The sequence below is a fragment of the Tenrec ecaudatus genome, chromosome 10 (assembly GCF_050624435.1).
Source record: "Tenrec ecaudatus isolate mTenEca1 chromosome 10, mTenEca1.hap1, whole genome shotgun sequence".
NCBI classification, from domain to species: Eukaryota; Metazoa; Chordata; class Mammalia; order Afrosoricida; family Tenrecidae; genus Tenrec; species Tenrec ecaudatus.
The window spans coordinates 131,652,615-131,672,689 of NC_134539.1; the positions used below are offsets into that span (position 1 = coordinate 131,652,615).

General features: G+C 58.0%; 1 protein-coding gene across 1 annotated transcript; it reads left to right on the top strand.

Annotated features, from left to right (window-relative positions):
• Positions 1-2,668: 2,668 nt before the first annotated feature.
• SAMD14 (sterile alpha motif domain containing 14) lies at positions 2,669-20,000 on the top strand. The gene is made up of 10 exons (XM_075561642.1): positions 2,669-2,881; positions 7,319-7,373; positions 14,473-14,639; positions 15,321-15,609; positions 16,601-16,688; positions 16,796-16,870; positions 16,969-17,128; positions 18,069-18,188; positions 18,273-18,428; positions 19,014-20,000. The coding sequence occupies exons 2-10, from the start codon at positions 7,331-7,333 to the stop codon at positions 19,167-19,169; spliced, it is 1,254 nt and encodes a 417-aa protein (XP_075417757.1). The 5' UTR covers positions 2,669-2,881; positions 7,319-7,330; the 3' UTR covers positions 19,170-20,000.
• Positions 20,001-20,075: the final 75 nt, after the last annotated feature.

Consider the following 20,075-nt stretch of genomic DNA (forward strand, 5'->3'; position numbering starts at 1 on the left):
CTGAGTGGCCTGAAGTGTCCTATAACAGTCCCGGTCCCCTGTTCCATGCCAGCAGGTTTGGTTGCTGACTCAGGCTCAAATACTAAGGGGTCAGGGTGCCAGGTTCTAGGGGACCAGCTTTGGTAAAGTGCCATCCTTCCCTGCCCTGAGTGGTGGTCTGTCTTTGGGAGAGAAAATGAGTTCAAAGGTACTTGCTGAATGCCTGGCCCTCAAGGGAATTCTCTCCTCCCTTTTCCCTAAAGAATGAACATTTTAACATCAGGCCCGTTGAAAGTCATCTTGTGAGTCTCTGACACTATCCAAGATAAGTGGCTTCTGTCAGTATCCCCAGTGATAGCTCACTATCTCCTGAGGCATCCACTCCCTGGGGGACGGCTCTACTACACGGGCTTCCTTCCAAATTCTTGGCTTTCCATTCAAAACCCCAGTCCTACATCTCAGGGCTATGTATAGGGTCATTCCAGTGCTACTGCTCCCCCTCTGGGATCTTGGGAATGGTCGCCATGCCTCTTAAACATCTCTTCCAAGTGGGTCATTTTCGGAATACCGAAGCTCTGGCGATGCTGGAGACAGGTAACTGGATAACAGAACCAGAGGCTTTCAGACCACAAGGCTCCAGAATTACGAGTCACATTGAAGATGCGAGATTGCTGGTCCTGCTTCAGAATCCCAGCCAAGAAGTCCAAGAAAAGAATTTTCGGATGCTTCGCTCCAGTCAAGCCAGCAGAAGCCCTCACCACAATCCCCACGACTTCTCACGCAGGGCGGGCCCTGCTGCCCCATCTACCCTGTGTGCTAGAGGAGAAGCCCTAAGGAGGAAATCACGTATGGATGTTCCAAAGGGTTAGCCAAGCAGTCACTCATGTTTAAGCCGGAGGGTGTGATGGCCGGAGGCACTGGGTTTCTCAGGCCCGGTATGTGGCTCTCCATGATAGATGCCTTGTTTGGGGCTGTGCTGAGTGACTGGCCATCCTGGTGTGGCACACAGCCTTGTCACCGGCCTCGTTCTAGGGAGCAGGTAGCCATCAAACACCACGGGCGATAGGAACGGGGGTTCCTCCCAGATCCTATAGTCCAGCAGAACCCTTCCACAGACACCCACAGCACTGCCCCTCCCACCATCTCCCCAACCCTTTGGGATCCATAGTGCGTTAGGGTAAATCGTTACAGCCCAGATCGCAGATGCATGCTCTGTGATAACTTTAAAGACCCCAGATGCAGCCTGTCTCCCAGGGATATTAGCCGCTCCCAGACTGCTCCAGTACCCATGGTCCAGAAGATTCTGAAGATACCCAAACTCCCACAGGTCACCTTGGCTCCCTTCAGCCCTCAAAGGCCAACCAACCCCCCACCCCAGCCTGAGGGAGCAGTGGTTAATCACTAAGATGCTAACTGAAAGGTTCGAGGTTTGAATCCACTTGCAGCTCTGGGGGGGTGGGGGGGGGAGAAGGAACCCGGGACTCTGCACCCAGAAAGATGTGGGCATAAGAAACCCCGCGGAGCCGTTCTGATCTGCTCCAGAGGGCAGGGCAGCCAGGGGTCTAATCGCATCCTGCCTCAAGCTGCCTCTCAGAGGCAATGGACAGTGTCCCTTTAACTCTGGGCCTCCTAGCAACTCCATCACTTGCTCTTAAACAAGCGGCTCTTCTGCAGTCTGTTTTCTCTGCTGAAAATCAGAGTCATAGAAACACCTGCCTCTTCGGCTTATTGTGAGGCTGGCACCACTCATCCCAGAAGCATGCTTAGGGCAGAGCCTGGCACAACCTAAGCCCTCACCTTATGGTGGCTAGCTGTTGATTATTACAGTAGGGCCCTGGCTGGCCGGCCATAATCTGCTCCTCACCAGGTCCAAGTCTGATCTCATCCATCCCCACCTCCAACCCGCTGCTCCTCCAGGGCCAACCAGCAACCATCCTGACCCCTCCCCCTCCTGCTGGTCAGTCCCCAGCCGGGGTCTCCTAATGGTCAACCTCTTCAGTGCCCCCTCCTGACCCGAGCTCCATTCGGTTTTTCGTCTTCACGCGCGCAGCCTCCTGTGGGGTCGCCCTGCCTTCGGCCGCCCTCGCCCGTCCTTTCTCCACAAAGGGGCCAGCAGGTTCTGCCCAACATGCAAGCGTGGGTCGTTTTTGAGCCATGCCTCCTTGTAAAGACGAAAAGCAAGCCCCCCTCGCCCCGCCGCACCTCGCCGTGCCCTTCCCAACGCATTCCAAGCCCCACGGATGGCGCACTCTGCCTGCCCACACCTCGGGGGATCCCGATCACCTGCCACCCCCAGCACTGGGATGAGGAGGGGCTCCCCTTCCTCGGTGCGCAGGGACGGGACCTCGACCCCCGACGGCCCGGCCCGGCCCGGTTCTGCACCCCGGGACGCCGGGGGCCTCGCGGTGGAGGCGGCGGAAGCCCGAGAAGCCGGCCCTCGGGCTCCCCAGGCCGGACACGCCGTGGGCGCCCCGCCCCCGCCCTTTGTCTCCTGGGCGCTGCCCCCCACCCCGCCGCGCCGCCCCTCCCGGGGGACCCCCGCGGACCCCCGCCGGCGCGACGCCGCGCGAGCGGCCCGGGGCGGGGCGGGGGCGCGCTCGCCCGCTCTTCCACGCGCGCACCCCCCGCGCGCGCGCGCCCAGCGGCTCCCGTCAGGTCCCCGGTCCAGCCCCGCCCGCCACCGGCTTCCCGCAAGCCGCTCCCTCTCCCCGCCCCCGCCCGTCCTCGCGCGGGACCCCGCCGCGCACCCCGCCCCGCCGAGATGGAGCGGACGGCGCCCGCGCGGAGCCCCCCGCGCCCGGGGTGACGCCCGCGCCCCTCGCCCGCGCGGACCCCCGCCTCGAGCACCATGGGCCTCCGGGGCTCCCGAGGCGCCGGCCGCTGAAGATGCCCGAGGCTGGAGGTGAGGGCCGGGCCCGGGGCTCGCGGGGGGCGGGGACGCGGGCTGGGGGCTCGCGGGAGCGCTCGGCGCGGGGCTGCTGGGGCGCAGCGACCAGACTCTTTCTTCCCCTAGCGCGAGGGGCGCCTCCCGGGACGGGGCGCTGGGCGGGCACGGGAGGGGCGGAGGCACGATTTGTGTCCCCTAATCCCCTTCCTCCCGCTCCCTCGCCCCGATAATTAATAAAAAACAAAACATGGCGTGGGGGGAGGGGAGGGCGCTTAACTCCTGGCTCGGCGGCGGCGGCGGGGAGTTGGATGGATGGATTGGGGTAGGGGCCCTGGGAGCGCAGTGGGCGCCCCCTCTCCTCCCCGCCCCGCGCGGAGACCCGCTTGGCGCCCTGGGCCCGGGGCTGGTGGGAGGGGTACCGCCTGCCCAGGTGCAGCTGGCCTCCCCACCGCAAACGGCCATCCCTCCCCGGCTCCCCCAGTTCGCTCCTCTGTAGGTCTGTTTCTTCCCCTCTAGGGCCCCTTTCCTCTGCCGGCCGCCGCTCGGGGGTCCGCCCCCTCCTGCAGCAGTCTCCTGGGCCTCACCGGGGCGCCCAGCTTCCCGGACCCCACTGTCCGGTTTCCTGCGCCCATGCTCCCATTTCCCCGCAGCCCCGAGGGCAGCCCTGAGGAGGAGGCTCCCTGTCCTCCCCGCGGTTCTTCCCCTTGCTCACTCGCTCGCTCTACAGTCCATCCCCCCTGACCGGACCTCAGCTCCCTCATTCCTCCTTCTGCTTCATTTTGGTCTGGGGAGCTTGAGCCGGCCTGCCTCCCGCCCTCCCAGAGACAGGTCACCCATGCACCTCTCCGGTGGTCTGAAGCTTAGCGGCGGCAGGGAGTGGCCTGGTAGCACCCAAAGCCCAGTCGGCAGCCACAGAGGACAGCCCCCCACAGGGGACAGCTTATCTCCACTCTTGGACTGTTACCTGGTTGTTGGTGTGTGTGTATAGATATTTGTGTGTGTGTATACAGAAGTATGTGTTACTGTGTCTGTATAGATGTGTGGTTGTATGTGTGTTTATGTAGGGGTGTGTGTATATGTGTCTGTGTATGTATATGTGTCTGTAGAGGGTGTATGTATGTCTGTAGAGGGGTGTATGTGCCTCTATGGGGCTGTATGTATGTATGTGTGTCTGTATTTGGGTGTGTATGTGTCTATAGGTGTGCATGTTTACACGTGTACCTGTATAGTGGTACATGTGTGTGTAGATGGGTGGGTGTGTCTAGATAGGTGTGTCTGTGTGTTTATGTAGGACTTGTGTGTATAGGTGCATGTGTGTCTGTATAGGATTGTGTATGTGTGCGTGTGTGCACGCATGTGTGTCTAGGAGTTGGAAGGAGTTCTACATGTGGAAGTAGGAGCTGGAGAGGAGGCCCCGGGATCCCTGGGATAGCCTGTTCTTTAGAGTTCCCTTTCCCTTCAGACAGTGTAGGATGGTCTCCTGAAAACACGGAGGGGGCTCCGTTGTTGTCACTGGAGTTAGGGTAGGAGAAACAGCAGTGTGTGCTGACTCCGGGTGAGCCGGGAAGGAATGGGAGCTGGAAACCGCAGCCTACTGCATTCTCAGATAGTCCGTGGAAGCTTGGTGTTTGCTTCAAGGAGCCTCCATCCTGAAGGGAGAGGCAGTTCCCATGCTCCGGGTGGTCCTAGTCTGATGGCAATACACAGTCCCTTTCCACAGTGACCTCCCTTTGACGTGTGGGGAGGATGGGGCCCATTTAGGGAACCAGTGAAGTACAAAAAAATCCTCCTTTGCCAGTGGCTGCGTGAATTTAGAAGTTTGTAGGAAAAAAAAAAAAGTTTGTAGACAAATGGTCAGGGGAGTGGCTACCTAGGGCAGCTTCCTGGAGGGGCTGGCATCTGGGTCCTAACCCAGTGAAGCTTTGTGACTGAATAGCAGGATCAGGTTCACTTTTAGGGGTCACCTCCCATCCTGCTTGGCCCACAGGACAGGGAAGATGCTCTGGAATGTCTTGGCTACTAATCATCTACCATTCCTCCAGGACTCACGAATGGGGGAAGTGTCCTAGAGTCTACACACATACATGCACCAGAGGGACCTGGCCCTTGTGGCCCCGGCCCTTGTTCATGCCCCAGGCTTCATGGCATCTGGAGAGGAGGCGGTTTTGATGTGTCTCTCAGTCTTAGCCCATGCGGCTCATCTCTCCCCCCTCGCCCCTTCCCTAGCAGGGCTATTTCCTCGAGAGAGCGCCCCAACACACTGCAGACCGTCACCCAGGAGAGGTCTGCGGGCCAGGAGACAGAGCCCGAGTGAAGTTGGACACCTCTTCTCCTGTATCTAGTTTCCTCCTCTGTGAGTGTGGTTGCTAAGAATCCCCAGTCAGGCCAGCTCCACGTGAGATGCTGTCTCTTCTGTACAGCAGAAGAGGAGAGTTGCCTTCAGCCTCCCTGCTGTTGGTCTTCACATCCTCTACAGGTGTCGGTGGAAAGTCTAGCCCAGTGCCCCAAACCGTCACTCTCCCTCATCCGGCATTCCTCTGCCCTTCTGACCCCCAAGCCTGGATGTAAGCCTTAAACTTGAAGGGCTACTGGAAGCCTGCATCGGCTAGCAAGCCCGACCAAATTGCATGTATTTGGCTTCATGTATTCGACCTTCCTACCTGTCCTCTCTTCTTACTTCCCATAAATATTGAAAGCCCCACCTGTCCGTACGTCTCCCTGGACCCTAGAGCTCTGCTGGTCACTGTTGTGCTGGGAGGACTCCTCAGCCGCCCTGAGGCGCCCTCTGATTCTGCCAGGAGCTGTGAGACGTGTGTTTGTCTAGAAAAGTGGCCTCTGATGGGACCAACTTCCGGAATAGTGAGGGCAGCAGTGACCGGGAGGTAGCAGGACTCTCAAGTCATGGCTTCTTCAAACGTTCCAGAATCTGTGGATGAGGTTTTTGGTACGTTCTGTGTGACTCTATCTCTAGCTAATAGACACAGTTATAGAGTATTTCCTTTTAAGGCTACCCAACAATGGGGCTAGGGGAAGGGCTTGGGGGTTGAGCGTGCATGTGGTGTGGCCTCACAGCCTGATTGTCACTATTGTCTTAGGGTACATGTCAAGTACAACCACAGCAATGGAATAGATTGATGGATGCAAAGGTGATAGGATGGATAGGTGGATGGATAGATAGATAAACGTATGGGTAGATGCATGGTTGGATATATGGTTGGATGGGTGGATAGATGGATGGATGGATGCATGGTTGGATGGATAGATAGATGCATGCATGCATGCATGCATACATGAATGGTTAGATGGGTGGTTAGATGGATGGATGGATAGATGGATGGTTAGATGGATGGATGCATGCATGCATGAATGGTTAGATGGATGGATGGATGGATGGATGGATGGATGGATGGATGGATGGATGGTTGGTTGGATGGATAGTTGGATGGATGGATGGATGAATGGAGGGATGGTTGGATGGATGAATGGTGGGTCACTGGATGGTGGTTGTGTGAATGAATAGATGAATTAGTGAACACATAGATGGATGGATAATAGGTTGGTGGAGAGAAGAGCCTGGGGCTCTCATCCTAATTTTGTCCTTAGCTTGCTATGCGGCCTAAAACTAGTCACCTCTTCCCCTTTCGAGTCTGTTTCTTCATTGCAAAATCAGAGGACTGGATTTAATAATCTCCAAGATCTCTCCCAGATTTTATGTACTGTTTATGATAATTAAAAACCTTTACAGGGTGCTATTATGTATGCAAAAACTGAACAGCAAATAAAGAAGACTGAAGAAGAATCGAGATCTCTGAATTACGGTGGTGATAAAGCATCTTAAGTATCCCATTAAGTGCCAGGAGCATGAACAAGTCTGTCTTGGAAGACAGACAGCCCAACTGCTTCTGAGACGAGAGGCCGGGCCTCATGTCCTTGGGACAAGCGGTCAGGACTGACAAGACGTCATGCTTGGTAGCAGGTCAGCAAAGTAGACGAAGACCCTCCAGAGATGGGTTGACAGGAGAGGCTGCAGTCTCGGGCTCTGACAGCAGCCACTGTGAGGTGCTGCAGGAGCGAGCGGCATTTCTTTGTACGTGAGGTCACTCGGGGTCAACAGCATCTGACCACAATGACAGCAAGCCTCAAGACTGCGAAAGGGAGCAATGCCGTAACCTCTGACTGTACCCCAAAAATCTGCTTGACCCAATACTGGAGGACTCGGCTGTGCTGGATGCGTGGATCTCTCCCCCGCCCCCACCACAAGACTGCTTTTCCTTCTTGCCCCCAACCCCACAGTCAGGCATGCGACACAGGTGACCTCTCCTCTAAGGGATCTGAAGACAAATTCTAGGGAAGCTGAGGGGTCAGCTGGCCTCAGGCAGCGCCCCTGCCTTGACCTACCTGAGCCTCTTATGCAGGATCTCTTTTCTTTCTCTCTTCCTTTGTCCTCTCCAGCTCTCTTGAGTCATGGCTTCTTCAAAGCTTCGAGAACCTGTAGATGAGGTTTTTGGTAAGTTCTGCTCAACCCTATCTCTAATACTATCGAGTATTTCTTTCCAAGGTCACCCAGCACTGGGGGTGGGGGAGGTTCTGAGAGGCTGTGTGTGTGTGTGTGTGTGTGTGTGTGTGTGGTGTGGCCTTACAGCCTGATTCTTTGTTACTATGGGACAGGTCAAGTATACCCACAGCAATGATAACAAGGGTCCCTATTGGTTAATTGTTTAATGCCAAGCCCCCCATCTCTCCTGCACCGCATCATTGAATCCTCACAATAACACGGAGACCTGTGTCCATTTTACAGATGAGGCACTGGGGCAGAGAGTGCTGGGGTAACTTGCTTTAAAGATCACACAGCAGATTGGGGGGCAGAGCTGGTACCCAAATTCAAATCAGCTGTGTTGTACTTACCGTGTGCCTAGCACAACTGACACAATTATTTCCGAGTCGCACAAGGATGTGGGGTATTACCCTGTATGGATGTGCCCTGAAATCAACTGCTACACACACACACACACACACACACACACACACACACACACTCACACACAGACACACTCACAGTCTTAGGGCCTAGACCTCCATCCTGACTGGTGCACCTGCTGTGTCCTCAGGTGCACACGCAGACCCCCACCATCACTTCCCCTCTGCAGTCCACCAGGTGTGTGGATTGGAGAAAGCCCACCCCCTCCAGGCGGCATTTCCAGCACACTCAGGTGGAAAGGCTGTTTCCCTGGCTGGTTCCAGTGGAGGAGGAAGTGACCCTGGGAGCACAGAGGGCCAGGGAGGGAGAGACAAGAGAGACAGTGGTCGGCTGCCCCCCACCCCAGGGTCTCTCACATCTCTATGTGAGCCCCAGGGGGCTCTTCTGCAAGGACCACTTCTCCCGTTTCTCTCTCCTCCCTTTTGAGCCCCAGGGTCCCTGCCTCCTCCAAACAGCCAGGCAATGCCAGGAACAGCCGCCCACGTGGGCCTCCCTCGGATCTCCCCTCTTCCAGACTCTTCTCCACCCAAGCCCCGCCTAACTCCTGGCCTGACTGGCAGGAGCGCCCCTCCCCACCTCCCCAGGCTTTCCTGCCCCCACTTCTCCATCCAGACCCATTGGTTTCCTTACTGGCTCAGCCACCCACTGCTTCCTGATTTGAAAGTCTATTAAATATTCATGACCTCCCACTGCCCAGGGCTGGCCACTTCCCAGGAGGAGAAAGTGTGTGTGTGTGTGTGTGTGTGTGTGTGTGTGTGTGTGTGTGTGTACAGGTGCGCATGCGCTTGCATGTGTGTACACACACACACACACACACGGAGAGATCCATGGAAGAAGCAAGGCCAGGGGCCTGGTGGGAGAAGGAAGCTCAGGAAAGACTAGGTTCACCTGGCCTCAAAAACAGGACCTCTTAGAGATTTTTTTGCTTCCCAGACCCTCCCGTGCCAAATGACCACAGTCCCAATGATGGGGCTCAGAATGGCCTAGAGCGAAACTGCCTGCCCCAGCTGGCCCTGCTGAGGGCCACGGGGTAGAGGACACCCGGCAGTTCCTGGGAAGACCAGCCCAGAGACCAGGCTGTGCCTCCACTCCCTCCACTCTGCACCCTTGGGCAACCCTTTCCTCTCTGAACCCCAGCATCCCAATCCCCAAGACAAGAGGGTGGACTTCACCTCACCTCTGCCCAGGAGACAGAATAGCTCAGGACCAGAGCCTGACTGCCTCTTCTGCTGGGCCCTGCTCTTTGTTCCTTGGCTGCCCTGGGAGTTGAGAGTGCCTTCACTGGGGGGTGGGGGAGGCGTTAAACAAGTTAGTGACTGCAAATCGGAACAGCGCCTGAGCAGTCCCTCAGCCATGTTGGCTGTTGTCCCTGTGGCTGCATCGCCCATCCTGGCTGCCCGAGGGCAGTGCCCAGAGAATCTGGGACAGAGGGCCCTGGCCCCCAGCTCAGGCCACCCGGGGTGGGGGTGGGGGTGGGGGTGGGGGGCAGGGGGCCGCTGGAAACACCAGAGAGGTAGGAGGGGCAGCCAGGAGTGGCGTCAAACCTCTGGTCCAAGATGGTTGTCCTTTTGACAGCACTGACCCCTCCTCCAAGCCACCACCAGCTCCCCGGAAAGGTTAGCAGTTCAAAACCACCACTTGCACCTCGGAAAAGAGGAGGCTTCCTACTCCTGTAAAGAACCCCACAGGGGAAGTTCCACCCTGCCCTACAGGGTCCCCATGAGTCAGAATTGACTCGATGGCAGTCAGTTTGCCTTGGGCTTTAATATGTGCCAGGACCTGCCTTGGGCGGCAGGGAGACAGCAGCCACCAAGTAGGCAAAGTCGCTGCCCTCCCGGGGCGTAAACTCTGGCTCAGAGGCAGACTGGGGCCAGAAACTAGAAGCATGCAGAAACAAGGTAGCCGTGAGATGGGGGACGTGCTATGCACACGACGACAGTGCGGGACATGGTGTTTGGATGTGATGCTCACCGGCGCCTGCAGGTCTATTTCTGCCGAAGGATATCACGGTTCGGGGCAGCTTGGCTTTGAATCCTTCCACCCAGCCCTGCTGGAACTCTTGTTCCAGGTCCTTGGGATTCCCGGTCCAGGGGGAGGGCGTGCCCTCTGCAGTGGGCGTTCGGGCCTGGGAGATGGCCATTTCGGCCTTGGAGCTGTGCTGGGAGCTGAAGAAGGGAAGAGGCGGTGAGGCTGGGCCCAGAAGGGGTGAAGTGTGCTGGAGCAGAGAGCACCCCAGTCTCTGGTGGGCGTGGGGAGCGAGAGAGGGAGGCGGGTCTGTGAGTCTGTCTGCTCACACCAGCAGCATCAGAGCGCAGCCCATGGGGTTCTCTTACTTCCTGCTCAGGTCGCCCGATAAGGAAGAGAGTTATTTAAGACCCATTTTTACAGATGAGGAAGCTGGTGCTTAAACAGAAGCCGTTCGTATGTCCAGGGTCACTCAGCACCTGACTCAGCTGGACTCGGCTCCACCTGGCTCTCACACGTGCATCCTTAAACCCTGTGCCCAACAGGGGGGCAGCGGGCTGAGGAAGGGCCTGGGGACAACAGAAGGGGCAGGGTGACAGCCTGGAATGACAGGCTAAGGGGCTTGCTTGGGGCTTGCAGTGTGGACTTTGGGACTCCCCCCAGCGGTCAGCCTTGGGAAGATGTGGGAGGGGCCGGACGAGATGCCCGGAGTGCTGGGTGGAGACCTAGACCAAGATGGGGCTGGGGTGGCTGATGGAGGCCTGAGTTGGGGCAGTCCAGTCAGGAGAGAGAGAGGAGAGGCCGGACTTCAGGGACGTGGGGAGGGCACCTCAACCCAGCTTCATCCTTTCATTAATATTCATAAGCACCTACTACATGGCAGGCACCATTGGATGCCTGTGCTCCAGCAGGGAGCAAAATGGGGAAAAGCTGTCCCGGTGAACTGACATTCTAATGACCGGAGAAGGACAGTGAAAGATGCTGATGCCAGGGGGTGGGGGACGCCATGGAGGGAGACTGGAGGGCTGGAGGGCAGTTATCAATAAAGGGCCATGGGGGCAGAGCCCTGAAGGAGATGGGTGAGGCAGAAATCTGTCTCCAGAGAACTTTGTCCGAGAAGGCCTGAGGACTTGCAAAGCTCCTGAGGTGAGTGCAGACCTGGCGTCTGGGAGGAAGCATCCGGAGGGCAGGTGGCTGGCTTGGAGGGATGAGAGTGGGAGGACACATTCACATGGGTCAGGGTGGTAGTGACCGGGTGCATCCAAAAGGCCCCTCTTCTTCTGGTTGTCGTGGGCATCCCCACAGGGCTGTGAGCAGAGGCGTGACCTGACCGGAGTGCTTGGTCAGGACCATTCCGATTGCGGTGTTGAAAGCAGACTGCAGACAGGAAAGGGAAGTGGAGGGGAGGTCAGCTGGGAGGCTGATGGCGACTTGATTAGGGAGACTTGGGGCGGGTCTCGCTAACCCCCCCTTCTCCTTCATCCACCCCTCTCCCTCACTGTCTGTGAACAATCTCAAACTTGTCCCCAAGTAGAGAGACGCCTCAAGAAGCCAGCCTCAAGGATGACCAACTCCTAACCATTTTATTCCACCCCTGCCCCCCCTTCTACCGTCTACCCCCTGCTGACCTGGAGTACTTTTGAACCCAATCCAAACATCATTTCAATTTGCCATAAATATTTCATTATGCCTAGCTATAGTTCAAACACAGAGCTAACAGGAATTGTGGAGGGACCGACTTACATGCTGGAAGGGAAAGTGGAATCAAGGAAGGTCCCAGGGCTTGGTCCTGAGTGGCCAGGAGCTGCCAATCACTGAGGGGGGAGGAGCAGGGGGCGGGCACGCGGGTCAAGTTCAGCTGTGTAAGCTGAAGGTGCGGGATCCATGCCCCAGGGGGGATGTTGTGTATGCAGCTGGGCATATGGGTTCCCAGGTCCGGGGTAAGGGCAGCTCAGAGCTGGCTGGACTTGGGTAATTAGGTGGATGCAGAGGGCTCTCACAGAGCCTGGGAGTCTGAGGCCAGGTGTGATGGGTTCATCTCGATGGCTTGAGTTTGAGATGATTGAGGGCCTTGGAAATGGCTGGAACCTGGGGGCCAGGTGGTCAGGACTAGAAATGGCCAGGGGGGCGGGGCAAACCTTGAGGCACTTAGTTGCTAACCAACAGGTGGGAAGCTGTGGCGTGGGCAGAATGACTTTAGAAGAAAGGTGTGTTTATTTGTTTGTTTAATACTTTTATTTTATTTTTAAAACATTTTATTAGGGGCTCATACAACTCTTATCACAATCCATACATATACATACATCAATTGTATAAAGCACATCCGTACATTCTTTGCCCTAATCATTTTCAAAGCATTTGCTCTCCACTTAAGCCCTTTGCATCAGGTCTTCTTTTTTTTTTAATCTCCTCCCTCCCCGCTCCCCACTCCCTCATGAGCCCTTGATAATTTATAGATTATTATTTTGTCATATCTTGCCCTATCCGTAGTCTCCCTTCACCCCCTTTTCTGTTGTCCGTCCCCCAGGGAGGAGGTCACATGTAGATCCTTGTAATCGGTTCCCCCTTTCCAACTTTTTAAAATACTTTTATTGGGGGCTTTTACATCTCATCACAACCCATACGTTCCTCCAGTGTGTCGAGCACATTTGCACATATCCTGCCATCATCATTTTTAAAGCATTCTCTTCCCACTTGAGCTCCTGATATCTGCTCCCCATTTCTTCCCCCTCCCTTCCCAGCCCGCCTCCCCTCACGAACCTTTGATAAGTTATAGATTTTTTTTCCATAGGAAGATGTGCTTTTGAAAGACGACAGTGTGGAAAGCCCCGTGGAGCCCGGCTCTCCCCTGAAACCCACCGGGTGGCTGGGCGGGAGACTCAGCCTGGCAGCAGGTGTCATTGTTTCTTGTTTGACTGGTTAGTTGGTCCCGGAGAGCAATGAGGGTGGCTTAGGGGGTGACTTCAGGGAAGAGAGAGGAGCAGGTAAGGCAGGTACAGGATTGATGGGATGGGGGTCCCTAAGACCACTGAGGAAGGGGGGTGGGTGGGAGGAAGGGTCTTGAACCCTCAAGAGGGCTGGGAAAACCTTATTCATCTACAACCCCCAGTGCAATACTGGGGCATCCTCATTCCCTGGGGGCATATATGACCAGTGAGGCTCTATGGAGGACCCACAGGACTTGCCCTGGCTGTGGGTGACAGGTTTCAGGGACTGGAGGGTGCTCCATGGTCAGCTGTCCTTCTCAGCTCGGCCACTAGTTTGTGGAGGGGTCCTCGACTCCAGCTCAACTGCCAGCCGTCTAGGGCAGTGGTTCTCAACCTGTGGGTTGCGACCCCTTTGGGGTTGAACTACCCTTCCACAGGGGTTACCCCAATTCATAATCATAGCAAAATTACAGTTATGAAGTAGCAATGAAGATAATTTTATGGTTGGCGTCACCATAACCTGAGGAACTGTATTAAAGGGTCGTGGCATTAGGAAGGTTGAGAACCACTGAGCTAGGGGCTCCATGTTTCTGTATGTGAGCTCTGGACGGGCCGGCCAGTCCCTGGAGCCAGACTAAGAGGACCCAAAGCCAAGCCCATTACCGTGCAGTCGATTCCAGCCCATAGAGGTGTTACACACAGAATAGAACTGCCCGGGGGGTTCTGTGATGATAATCTTTATGGACATCGACTGCCACATCTCTGCCCTACAGAGTGGGGCGGTGGGTTTGAACCACCCATCTTTCGGTTAACAGCCAAGTGCTTAACCAATGAGCCATCAGGGCTCCTTGGAGCCACATGAAAACAAAACGAACCAAAACACCCACTGCCGTTGAGTCGATTTCGACTCACAGTGACTCCATAGAACAGATTAGAATGGCCTCTTGGGGCTTCTGAGACTGAATCATCACAGGATTAGACAGCCTACTCTTTCTCGCACGGAGCAGCCAGTGAACTTGAACCCCTGACCCGGTGGTTAGCAGTTCAGTGCCTACAGAGCCCACTACACCACAGAGCACCTTTGTAGCCAGACCACCCAGGCTCCGAGCCTGGACCATGGCGAGCTGCTGGCTTTGGCCATGTGGCTTAACCTCTCTGCTTCTCAGTTTCCCCCGCCGGGAAAGGTGCTTAGTAGTCATAGTCCCCCCTGCTGGCGGGTGGGGTGTGTGTGTGAAGCTTGTCGTGGTGACTTGCACGCATGCACACACGCATACACGTGGCAAGTGCCTCCCGAATGGTTGTCACTGTTACCATTTTCTCTCCAGCCTCACCCCTGCCCTCCCCCGTGCAAGCCTGCCCTCCCGCTGTCTCTGCGGCTACGGTCAGTGCTCTTGCTGACATCCCAGGCCACCTCCTCTCTCATCGTCTCCCACCCAGACCTGAAGGTCTTTACCGCTTCGGCCTCCGCCCCTCCCGGAAAGGGCCCCACCTGCCCTTGCTCTGTGCCTCCATGAGGTTTGACCACCCTGTGCTGTGTGGATGTGTTGGCAGGTCTGACTCCCTGGACACCGCGAGGGGCATCAGCTTACATCGGTCTGAACACCCTGTGCCCAGCACCGGGCCAGCACTCAGACCACTTGGTGACTGTGTGGGGTGTGCATTCAGGGCGCCGAGGTGGGCCTCTGGGCCCGCCCTCCTCATGTGTCTGGGCTCTTTCCCCTCGTTCTGGTTCACAGACCTGGACTTGGCCGTGCCAGAGACCGTCAGACTGGACAGCAGTTTACACAAGGCCCGGGCTCAACTGCTGGCCAAGGGCCGGAGACACCGGCCCTCCCGTTCGAGGCTCCGGGACAGCGCCAGCTCTGCTGAGGATGGCGAAGGCTCCGATGGGCCTGGAGGCAAGGTTGGGCGAGCCCACCCAAACACCCACCCACTCTGCTGACCCCTGAAAACCCCCAGGAAACCTGCCCTGCAGGGAAGCCACGTCCCAGACTTCTGACAGGATGCTGCTAATAGCTACCTTATCCCCATGTTACAGATGAAGAAACCGAGGCTCTTAGGCGGACAAGCCACTTCCATTGCCAGGTTAATTCCTAATTTCAGTGGAAGGATGTCCAGAAACTGACCCCTGGCCAGAACGTGTTGCGTATCAGAGAGGCTATTTCATTAAGAAATAGATTTGGGTTTTGAAGCCGTGTGGCTTTCCATCTGTTTCTGCCCCTTCGGTTCTTTGGACACGTGTGAGTGACCAGGAGAGGCTGCTTCCAGTGTGACTCTCTTCAATGGGCTCTGGGTACTGGAGTGGAATTTCTCACCTCGTTTATCTCACCTTCCGCCCCCCCCCCCAAAAAAAAAAAAAACCGAGGAAAGAAAGAAGCCTCAGTTAGCAACCTCAGGGTTAGCAACAAAGTCACACAGTCGCTCATGGATTCAACCAGCCCAGCTTACAAGGTCAAAGCCCCCGGGTGGGGGGTTGGGGGTTCCCGCTTCTCACTGGCCTGGCCACCCCCTCCCCTGGACCCCGCTCCGCCCTCCGGGAAATGGGGAGGGTGGGCAGTCAGCAGGTGCGCCCTCCGCCCTCCAGGTGACCGACGGCTGCGGGAGCCCCCTGCACCGGCTGCGTTCCCCCTTGCACTCGGGTCCCGGGTCCCCGGCGGGGGGCTCGTTCAGCCTGGAGCCCCCGGGGCTGCGGCGCAGCCTGGACGAGGAGGAGCCGCCGCCCTCGCCGCTTGCGCGCTACCGGCCGCTGCACAACGCGGCCTCGCACGAGGGCCTGGCCGCCGCCTCCCGCTCGCCGCCGCGCTCCGCGCCCTCCTGGGACAGCTCGCCCAGCTTCGCGCGCCGCCACCCGCGCGCAGAGCCGCACAGCGAAGGTGAGCCCCGGGCGGGCGGCGCTCGGGCAGCAACGGCCCCGTGGGGGGGAGGCCCCCTGGTTCGTTCACGCATGGATGCTTATGCCACACACGGGAGGCTCTGCGCCACTCACGTGAGCAAACAGAGGTGGGCCTGTGGTTTGGGGGAGTCCCTGGGTGGCTCAGATGGTTAAGCGCTAGACTACTAAGCAGAGGTTGGTGGTTCAAACCCACCCAGGGCCCCTCGGATGGCAGACCTGGCAATCTGCACACTGGGTCCACCATGAATAGCAAGGGGTAGGTAGGAAGTGAGGTCACCCCCTCATTCAGTGCCCTGTGAGGGAGCGGAGCAGGAAGGGAGAGAGCGTGTGCCTGCGTCTGCCGTTGATGGGACACCCTGGCTGGATCTTCGGGGGAAGGAGCTGTGGGGCAGTCAGAAAGCTAGCAGGGACACGACCTCCTGAGAATGGGGGGCCTTGGTAAATGATGCTCCCTGTCTAGTGCGTCACCCCCAGAGGATGCCATCGTGACCAAAGCCGACTGCCACATCCTTCTGTCAGCTGGCTTGAACCACAGCCAAGCACACGGCTGCTGCCCCAGCAGGGCTCCTCGTGAACAAGCCGGTGGTGGTGGGTTCAGACTCAATGGGACTCTGGGGACCAGAGAACAAAACACTGCCCCCGGGCCTGCGCCAGCCAGTGTCATGTCCCAGCCCACAGACACTATGTTGATACATGTTGTGGAGGGCCTTCCTCTGCTTTACCAAGCATGATGTCTCATGCCCATAGCACGTGAGACCAAGTCTCACCTTCCTCCCAGTCTGGACGTCTTCCAAGACAGATTGGTTTGTTGAGACTGAGATGAAGGAAGTTTAGGGAAGACATGACCTGTGACAGCCACTAGAGGACACCAGAGCCAGCCAGGCTGCCTGAATCTAAGTCTAGAGAATTTCCATCACGTCCAACTGGTAGCTCCGATAGGGCCACTACTCTGTTCTCACCTGTCCCCAAAGATGACAGCCGGGATGCCAGCCCGCCTGAGCCTGCCAGTCCTCCCATCGGCCTGGATAAGAAGACGCGCCGGAAATTCCTGGACCTCGGGTGAGCAGAGGAGCTAGAGCCTGGGGCTCAGAGCTGAGGTTGGGTGGTAGGGGCGGGGGTGGGGGGGCTGCAGCAGCACTGCCCGGCTTCCCCTGCCCTTCCCGCAGGGTCACTCTACGCCGAGCATCCACAGGCAAGAGCCGGAAGGAGAAGGGCAGCAACCGTCTGTCCATGGGGAGCAGGTAGGCTGAAGCCACAGTACTCACCCAGTGTCAGTCCCTAGCTCCCTGGGGCGCCTGGCCTCCTGTGCCTCCACCCATGTTGGGTGTTCTCTCCACAGGGAGTCGGTGGAGGGGTCTGGCAGATCCGGGGGCTCCCCATTCCTGCCCTTCTCCTGGTTCACAGACAGTGGCAAGGGCTCAGCGTCTTCCGGCAGCACCACCTCCCCTGCCTGCTCCCCCAAACATGAGGGCTTCAGCCCCAAGAAGTCAGCTTCTCAGGTGAGCCCCTGACTGGCCCCCTAAAGAGTCCCCACCCCGACCCCAATCGGGTGAGAGGAGGGCAGACTGGCCTTCCTGGAGTTTTGTTACCCACAGGGCCCATCACTGGGTCGTGGCTCAGTGTGCAGTGTTCAGCCGCTATACACCGAGCAAGTCCTCCGTGTCCAGAACCCGGCACACACATGCATGTCCTGCACGGCATCTCAGCAGCCCAGGCCTGCTCTGCGCTGGTGCTCATGAGGAAGGGAAAGGCTCCCAGGGAAGTCATCACCAGCAGACTCAGCCTTAGTGACAAGGCTCTATGGGTCCCAATAGGAGCCGTGTGGCTTCATGCTCATGTGCTGGGCTGTGAACTGAGGGAGCAAGATGGGGCTTTGTACTCCTATCAAGATTTACACTCAGAAACCCACAGGGGCAGTTCCGTCCCGTCCTATAGCGTCACTGAGTCGGAATCGACTTGATGGCACGAGAGTTTGAGAGGAGTCCCAGGCCCAGTGCTCCTTCTCTGGTTTTGTTCATGTGCCGAGAAGACCTGGGGATTCTGAGGGGATGCATCCGAGGGGATGCAGCCCCGTCCAATGTGGAATTTCCTTCTTTCCTTCCTCCCTGCACGCCCGCCTCCATCTGTCCATCCTTCCTTCCCCCATGCTGGGCCCTGGAGCTACCATGTTGAACAAGCCAAGTGCAGGACCTGAGTGCAGGAAGCCCCAGTGGCAGGCTCCTGAGCTGGCCTGCTGGGAGCATGGTGGACTGCCTGGAGGAAGCCCCCCCCATGCCCCCCAGCCAGAGACTTCTGTTCCTTCTGATTCATTCTGCTTGGCTCAGTTCTGACTCCCTGCTCCATATCCTCTGGACAGCTTTCTGCTCTCCCAGAGGCCAGAGGTCTACCAGGGCTTGGGGTGAGCTCTTCCCTCAGGTACAAGCACCCCTTTCTGTGCAGGAATCTACCCTGAGTGATGATTCGACGCCCCCCAGCAGCAGCCCCAAGATCCCTGGTGACCCCCGGCAAGAGGCCAAGTGCTCCTACCCCTACCACACACTGTCCCAGTCCTCGGACGAGGTGAGCATGGCTGGCCATTTGGCCTGGCCTCTGACTGTGCAGGCCGAGGGCCGAGCCTCACCCCTCACTCTTGTCCCTGCCCAGTTCCTGGACGAGCCTCTCCCCACTGTCCACCACTGGACCAGCCAGCAGGTGGGCGAGTGGCTACACAGCCTCCACCTGGGGCAGCATGCCGCCGAGTTCGCCGCGTGGCAAGTGGACGGGCCCCAGCTCCTGCAGCTGGATGGGAGCAAACTCAAGGTAGGACCCAGGGGAGGGGCTGTGACCAAGACCCCCGCCCTGGTGCTCACTCAACCTGACCTTTGATTTTGGGCTAAACCTCCTGGGGGGATGGGGGTGGCTGACCTTTCCACCCCAAGGCTACTGCCCTGACCGCTAGGCAAGGTCCTAGGCCGATCCTTGTCCTCTAGTTGGGTTCCTGATCTCCTTGGGCACTCAGGTCCAATCCTTTGATGGGCCTTGAGCTCTAGCCCAGGATCCTGCGCTGATCTTGACCTCTAAGATGATCTACCTGCTGACCCTTGACTGCAGAGAAGCCAGGCCTGATCTCTGGCCTGGAAGCAGCTGGCTGTGGGGTGGGCGGTGGGGAGGTCTGACCCCCAGCCGTGTGAGCGGGGCAGGCCACAGGGGCTTCAAGCCTGGAGAGTTGGGAGCCTGGTATGCTTAACCCTCACTTCTGCATCCTGACCCTTCTGAGCCCGGGAGCTAGAAGCGCCTCGTGGAGACTTCTGAGCTCCAGCGAGGAGGACCCTGCAATGAGCAGGGACCCCTTGGTTGTGGGACTCTCCCCCTCACCCTGGGCTCCCCCCCTGCCCCCTCCCCCAGAGCCTGGGGCTCAGCAGCTCGCAGGACCGAGCACTCGTCAAGCGGAAGTTAAAGGAACTGGCAGCGGCTTCGGAGAAGGAGCGCAAGGCCCAGGAGAAGGCGGCCAGGCAGCGTGAGAAGCTGAGGCGCAGAGAGCAGGAGGCCAAGAAGAGCTAGGGGGCGGGTGGCGGGCAGGCTCTGGGACCCCGGCTGGCACCAGGCACCGCTGGGCAGGCAAGGCCTCAGCACTAGGTGGGGCACAGCCTGGCCCCCACGCTCTAGGGGCACACACCCTCTCTCACTGTCTGAATCTGGAACCCCAGGGAGAAGGGCCAGAAATAATCCTTTCCAGGACTTGTTCAGCACAGAGTTCCTGGGGAGGAGGGAACAGCAGAACAGGGGACATCGGCAGAGAGGCCAGGGCAGCAGATACAGGCCCCAGATCCCAGGGGGGCCTGAGTCAGGCTGACCCTCAGCCCTCAGGCCAGAAGTGAGCTGGAACCCCAAGAGGGCCGAGGGTCTCAGGGCCCCTGGGTGTTCCTTCCCAGCTCGCCAAGGCGGCTGTGGGTTGGGAGAGCACTGGCTGCTGCAGCAAGTCACACTCAGGGTAGACACCCAGCAAGACTGCCCGGCAGGACAGAAGAGCAGCAGCACGGGGCTCTTTGAGATCTTTGTGAGGACTCGGGAAGGAAGATGAGCCCCCTCTTCTTTGTCTTGCCCCACAGCCCCCGTGGGTGAGGAGATGCTCTCCCATCAAATCTGCCTTCCCTGGGGCTCATTCCAGGCCAGGTCTCTGACCTACTCCCCAAGCTAGGGCCCATTTCTCCTCCTGCTCTCTCACAGGCCACCGGGACCCCCTGTGGGACCAGAGCAAGCTTCCAGGCTAGAGTGGCCACCCTTCCACCCACCCACCCTGGAGTCCTCAGCCCAGCCAGGCAGGGGCACCGCCTGGGTGGTCACTGGGAGCCAGTGGGCCGGACAGGGCACCAGTCCTCCCTGACCTGTCAGGACCTCAGAGCTGGTGACCGTGCAGGGTGATTGGCTGATTCTGGGCTACTAGGAGGCCAAGGCCAGCCCTCTGGG